The sequence below is a fragment of the Hibiscus syriacus genome, unplaced genomic scaffold (genome assembly GCF_006381635.1).
Source record: "Hibiscus syriacus cultivar Baekdansim isolate YM2019G1 unplaced genomic scaffold, ASM638163v2 tig00110893_pilon, whole genome shotgun sequence".
In the NCBI taxonomy this organism is placed as follows: domain Eukaryota; kingdom Viridiplantae; phylum Streptophyta; class Magnoliopsida; order Malvales; family Malvaceae; genus Hibiscus; species Hibiscus syriacus.
The window spans coordinates 3,461,986-3,468,876 of record NW_024062901.1 but is presented as its reverse complement, the minus strand read 5'-3'; the positions used below and the strand labels follow the sequence as shown (position 1 = coordinate 3,468,876).

General features: G+C 33.3%; 1 protein-coding gene across 1 annotated transcript; it reads right to left on the bottom strand.

Annotated features, from left to right (window-relative positions):
- Nucleotides 1-2,492: 2,492 nt before the first annotated feature.
- Nucleotides 2,493-3,387, bottom strand: LOC120145202 (LOB domain-containing protein 42-like). Its single transcript, XM_039159097.1, has 2 exons — nucleotides 3,177-3,387; nucleotides 2,493-3,076 (listed from the first exon to the last, which is right to left on the bottom strand). Exons 1-2 carry the CDS (start codon nucleotides 3,364-3,366, stop codon nucleotides 2,592-2,594), a joined length of 675 nt encoding a protein of 224 aa, XP_039015028.1. The 5' UTR covers nucleotides 3,367-3,387; the 3' UTR covers nucleotides 2,493-2,591.
- Nucleotides 3,388-6,891: the final 3,504 nt, after the last annotated feature.

The window sequence follows — 6,891 nt, the reverse complement described above, 5'->3', positions numbered from 1 at the left end:
TTTATATTAGTACTATAAGGAAAATTTTGGTGGTCAAATACTTGATTTGGGCCTGATAATTTAAGATATGTTCATTTTAGTCCATTGGCTCAAATTACATTCAAAGCTGCCATATTTTTGCCATTAACCCTCCACATTTTGTTTCAGCCATTACCCATGATTAATCATTAAATGAAATATTTAAACAAAATGTTTCAATAGCACCTTATATGTTTCCGTTATTGTATTTTAATCCCTTAAATTATTTTAACCCCTAAATTTCATATAAAATTCTAATTATGATTTTTTTTGTAAATCTAAAATAATTTAAGAATAAATTTACAATTTAACCTTCGTAGAATTTTTTTTATTCAACGACAGAAGAAGGATATTTTTGGGGGGAAATTTAAGGACATTTTAGTCCAAAACGCCGGAAATGTAACAATATCTAAGGCAAGGGGGAATCACATTCCTGGTAATAAGCCCACAAAACACCACTGTTGGGAATAAAGGATTACCGGGGTTGGGAATGTTTGCAATCTAAACAGAGGAATGACATTCCATTCCCCCGATAATCCAAGATTACCTGAACCAAACGCCCCTTATGGCATGTTTACATAATAAAGTATCATGGATGGGATAAAATATAAAGAAAAAGGGACAAAAGGTTTCTAAGGGTGGTGTGGAACCACATCTATGTTGTAGTTTAAAGAGGTGCCGCTTTTATCCTCCTAAAGGCTAATTATCCAAAATATAAAGCCAAATTTGAGGGCCATGGCTTTGATTGCTTAAAGGGATGGTATTAATTACATTGTGTCGATTTCTACCATGTATTCTTGTCACAATTGTACTATCATTCCCTCCTCTTTTTCTCACTAAAAGATAATCTCTAAAATCAACTTTGCTAAACTTATCTAGGCAAGGTATGTAAAATTATATTATAATTAAATTTTAGGGTAAACTATGCATTTAGCACCTAAATTAACTTTTAATTTTTTTTCAAATCATGCCAACGTTTAGTTTTCATTTTATTTTAGTAACCCTTTGTTATAAACTTAATGCATTTTTTTACCTAAATTATCAATTGTGGTCTGTTTTAGTACTTAAACTTTCAAAAAAAATTCAAAACTTAACGTTAAATTTTGAACGGAATAATAAAATAAAACAAAAACTAAACTTTAGGTATGATTTTGAAAAAAGTAAAGTTTAAATACTAAAACAGATCAATACTGATAGTTTAAGTACTAAACACATGATTTACCCTAAAATTTAATTAGATTGACTTTGTTATAGATGCAATTATTTTATAAATAACCCTTATTAATTAGTTGATTAGAAAACATTATTTATTAGTTTCTTATACGAATAAGATTTATTTATCATATTAACTTAAAAAAATATTTGTCATTTTAAAACGAACTGAGCAAGAGCGTAGCCGACGGGAATCGTTCTTGGCCCCTTTATAAATGGGATAATTACAGTTTTGGTCCCCGCCCATCATTCACTATTCAATTTAAGTTTTTTAATGAGAATTCTTAACATTTTCGATTATTTATACTTTTATTTCCCCCTCGACACCAAACTCTTAAGTGCGCTCCTAAAGTTGAGCCCCAAAATTAATTCGATTCTAAATCGTTGAATTTCTAATTTTATAATTGTAAGTCATGGCCATAATTATATGATTGTATTTCAAATATAACAAAGTATAAATAAATGACTTTAAAGAAGCAAAAAAATATTTATTAACATTATCAATAATTTAATTTTAAAAAAAATAATATTTTTTTTCGAGTCAAATATCAGGTAACTCGCTTCACTTCGACTCATTACGAGCTCAAATCAAATTCATTTGATTCTAATATTGACCATCAAATTCATTTGATCAAATCAAACTCGAGTAACTAATGAATATGATATGTCTCGTCCCATTTACCGTCTTAGATCACATATGGGCCTCGGCAAATCTTGAATGTTAAAGTGGTTCGTGTGTGTTTATGGGTATGGGTTTCATCTTTCATGGACCATAGAAATCTTCAAGGACACTAGATGAATAAACAATCATCGTACCCCTTTGTATATAGATAATCATTAAATAAAGATGCCAGATGAATTTAAATTGAAGTTTTAACAGTCATTTTACACGATTAACTGTCGCCATTTATTACAGAACCAAACACATGTCAGCAATTGTATTCGGAAAGTCCCACACACCAAGAACCTCTGCATGAACAGCTGCTGTCCACAACACTAAACACACGACTCCACGTGGAATGACCCTTATAGCCCTGGCCACGTGTGGTGACCGGTCCACAACTGGTTCTGGCTGTCAACTTATTGCGGCCATCTAACAGTGATGTCGAGCATCAAAATAACAAAACAAAATTCGATGATTCCCATGGCCCTTAAATTAATTAATCATCAAAGTACTTTAGTTTTATATATATGGACAACCAGGAACATTTCTTTTAAACCAAACAAGAAAAGAAACACAAGTTAATAAATTTAGACATTCTATTATTATTATGATGAGGTGAAAACTAAAGTTGATGTCTTTGATTTTATAGCCGCCAAAATTGCTTCTATCTGTTGATGAACCGAATCACAGAGGGGGATTAGTTTGTTGGTGGAGCTAAACCGAGAGTCAAGTCCAAGCCGATATCGGTACTTTCCTCGGTTTGGTTTGCGAACGTCGGAAGAAGGCCGTTTTTGGTCCGGTTCACCAGCGAACCCTCCACGGTCTCTACCGAGAACAGGCTCTCCTCTTCCTTGTTATCACTGGACGAGTCAGCCCGGCGCTTGGATTTGTTGGCGGACCGCTTGAACCGAGCGCGGGACTTGACGACCTTGTCGATCTCGGCCGCGTTGGGATGCTTGAAGACATGGCGAATGTCATACGTTTTGAGAGGACAAATCGGTTGCTGCTGCTGCGAAAGCGGTTCAGGAGAAGACGATTGGGTGGTTATCTGCGAGCCTTTGAGCACGGCATCAACAGCGGCTTGGCACTCGACCCAGTTCCCGGACCAGAGCATGCCGACCGACCCATAAATCGGGTTCACCACACGCCCACAGGCCTCGTATAAAAGTGACCTGAAAATAGCTGCAACACATATAACAAACAAACAACAAATAAGAAGAATTATACTTTATACGCTTAGCAAATGAATGAGATGGATCAAGTGGTTGAATAATTGGAATACCGGGGCGTAGGTTTTCGGGGCCGGATTCGATAAGATTGAGGAGGCCGGCACGGCCATAGAACTTGGCGAGGAAGAGAGTGGCGTTGGCTTGAGAATCAGGGGACTTGATCCATTCGAGGCAGGGTCTAATGATGCAGTCTTGGGTGCAGCCCTTCCGAAGTACCCTGCAGCCATTACAGCTCATTCTCATTGGACTTGGTGGGATTAATTTTTTTTTGTGTACGGAGATGAAGAGGAGGAGGAAGAAGAGAAGGCTTATATAAGTGGTGGGCGCAGTGGTTTTTCCAAACGAGTGGTGAAGTAAAATGACCTGAAAACCGGGGGTGAAATGTGTTTGCGTTTCTCATCCCTTTTTTTTAGTCTTTGGAAAATGGGATTCCCTCAAGCTGGTTTTTGGTGCCATTCTACTCTTTCAACCAACCCTCCATGCAATACATTATTACAAATTGCACCACTCATTCTATTTTCCCTACATACACTTACATTCTTCTTAATTAATTTTAAAAGTTTTAAAATACAACATGCATAAAGATTAGATTATATGAAAGTTAAAACTAGAAACCAATAATGTATATATACAATATTCATAAACTCTTACGTGATTAGAGGATAGACCAAAACATGTGATACGTGAACAAAACAAGGTAACGGACGCTCTAACAAACGATAAACGTGATGACCCAATTAACATAATCTTGTTCGATTTTCCTCCGACTTTAGTAAAGAGGTTACTTTATTTAGATTTACAAGATAGCTAATCCTTTTATGTATCACATTTACAATACACATGAAAATTATTTGTATGTACATATTTGATTACATTTGTATGAATATATAAATTATATTAAATCAAAAGAGAAAGATGAATAACAATGCAATTTCGAGAAAAAAGGACAAAATTGTAAAAGACCGTAAGCTGAAAACGACGGCAATTGAAAAGTGGAAGCCATGCAAGCACAGCTAGAGGGGGGGGGGAAAGAACCGTAACGGACGCACGTGCAAAGCACGGGGGGGGCTTATTTGTATCTTAGAACCGCGTGCGTCTCGGTGTCGCCGCATCTCATTGCGAGCTCGCCTCCAGGTTTTCGGGGTTCCGTACAAATACGTGAGGCCTAATTTTATTTATTTATTTGATTCTCTAAACAATTAAATAAAACACATTTACTTCCATTTCTAGAATGATAACCAAACACATATATAATTCATCAAAAACACGTGTTGGAAATCAAATATAAATAAAGGCGTCCTAATAGGATTTTATTTTTATTATTACATCCCATTTATTTTTCATTGATTCCTTAAAAGCCATAGAATTAACTTAAATTAGATTATTTATAAGACTGTGGGCGCCCAAAGAGTCTGCCTGAGGTTTTTAAGTACTAAAACTGCCTAATTTGTATCTTGATTTGGATGTAATCTCTCACAAATATATATACACTCTTTCATTTATCGTTACATAACTTTGTGCCGCATTAGTTAATAGGGTAAACTATACATTTAGTACATAAATTACTAGTTTTGATCCGTTTTAATACCTAAACTATCAAATTCTATTCGTTTTAGTACTTAAACTTTCAATTTTTTCAAAACTTAACGTTAAATTTTAAACATAGTTTCTAAAATGAAACAAAAACTTAATACTAGGTATGATTTTGCAAAAATTAAAAGTTTATGTACTAAAACGAACAAAAACTGATAATTTAGGTATCAAATGTATAATTTACCCTAATTAATATGCAGTGTCAAAAATTAAAATATAATTTAAGTTTTATTATTATTTTAATATAAGATTGATTTTATTAATAACATATTTAAAGAATCTTGATATTTTATAAATATTTTTAATCTTATAATTTTTATTTAATTTTTACTTATTGTTATGAATATTTTACTAATTAATATTTTTCAAGTTTTAATATTTTTTCAATTAAATAAAATAAATTCTTGAACTTTTAATCAACTACCATATCAATATTGTGGACTTCTATGTTAATATTATAAACAACTATGTCAGCAAATATAGTAGTAACTTAATTAATTATATAATTCGATTTAATATTTCGAGTTGTCAAGCATTATATATATATATATGTGTGTGTGTGTATATTTGAACAGTCTAGGTTGATTATGTAGTATCTGTCACAATCTTTATAACCGTTAACAACGCACGGTAGACGCATTGCTCGAACTCAGGATCTCTATAAAAGATTAACATTCTGTCCACTTGATGAGTTCATAAATCATTATATTAGATGGAGTGATGTTTAACTAGAATCATTATTCAAATTTGAATTCGCCAGTCAAAAACAAAATCACAGTTACAGAGAGTTGTTAACTTTCTCAAGGTTTAAGTTCTTTACGGTCTAAGTTTGTCCTGCCTTGTGTTCTTCACGTTCTTATGCATTCCCTTTGTCTTTCTTCCTTTCTTTCTCTGTCTGACAAGCTTTGTCATTGCTCCTGGCTTTCGTACTAAATGTTAACGGTCCAAACATATTTGAATTTTGCAGGTAGTTTCAGACATGGAAAGATTGGCATTATGGCAAAGCTATTATCAGATTGAATGCTAAAACCGTGCTCCACACATCCCACCCCTAACAATTAGGGACAATAACATATATGTATGTTGTACATCTCACCTTATCCAATCACACCGTTTATAAATTCAACATGGACTCCCCTTTATTCTCCTTAAAGACTCTAGTCAATTATCGATCTACCACTCTCCATCCAAATTAGAAGGGGTTAATTATCTATCGCCGTCACAATCCATTTTGATCTTATCAACGATAAACATAAAAGAATTATGAAATTATTTTATTTAATAGGATTTTTGAGGAATTTCGTATGAATTTTGCAAACGAAAACTTGGTTGAATAATTAAGGCCTTGTCGGAGCTCCATGAAGGTTCAAATCCACTTCGAGTCCTACGCTCTGAGCTCTGTGTCGTTAGCTTCCAAAAATGGTTATTAATTTCAACAAATTTTAATATCAACTTGTCCTATGAATGCAATCAGAATTTAGATACGATGCCCCCCAGTAGGCCACTGCCTTGTCGTCAAAGAACACCACAAGTTAGGGGGAAAATTTAGCCAACACGAATGAAGTAAAAATCTGAGAGAGTGACTTTGAGACGTGCACATTTCTTTGCTTGTTAAGAAATTCAATGTTTGGGGTATCCCTGATTATATAGGGCCAGCAGGAGCTGGTTTGGCCGTCGTAGGGCACAGGGAATATTATAAAGAGAGCCATTAGCCCCACGGCAAAACACCACGGTTCAAGCAAAAACATGTGATGCATTTGGGAGTATTATAATTCTTCTGTTGTCGATTATTGTTAGTCCCTTTCAAAATAAAGATTAAAATATTAGTTTTCGATTTATTGACCGTTTAATTTATATCATATAATTTTGAGATTTATTAAGAGGTGACTGTCCCAATCTAATTAATTCAATTTACAATATCAATAATATCTCATTCAACTAAATCAATTAATTGCTAATTTTCTCAATGATCCTTTAGATATAACTCGAAAGAAAATGCGTATATTTTCGGTTCTAAATCTTAATTTTATTTAGTATGTAAATATAACACCAATTAAGTGATAATTAAATCAAAACAATAACTAATTTAATATGGATCTAAATTTTAATTAATTGATAAGAACGGTATCGCTAATAATGAAATTATTATTGATAAAATAAATATAAGTATATTTT

Excerpts from the sequence above, each read along its gene's own strand:
- LOC120145202 (XM_039159097.1), bottom strand. The coding sequence starts at position 3,366 with ATGAGAATGAGCTGTAATGGCTGCAGGGTACTTCGGAAGGGCTGCACC. Across the intron at positions 3,077-3,176 it reads CCCCGAAAACCTACGCCCCG|CTATTTTCAGGTCACTTTTA; the intron begins GTATTCCAATTA and ends TATGTGTTGCAG.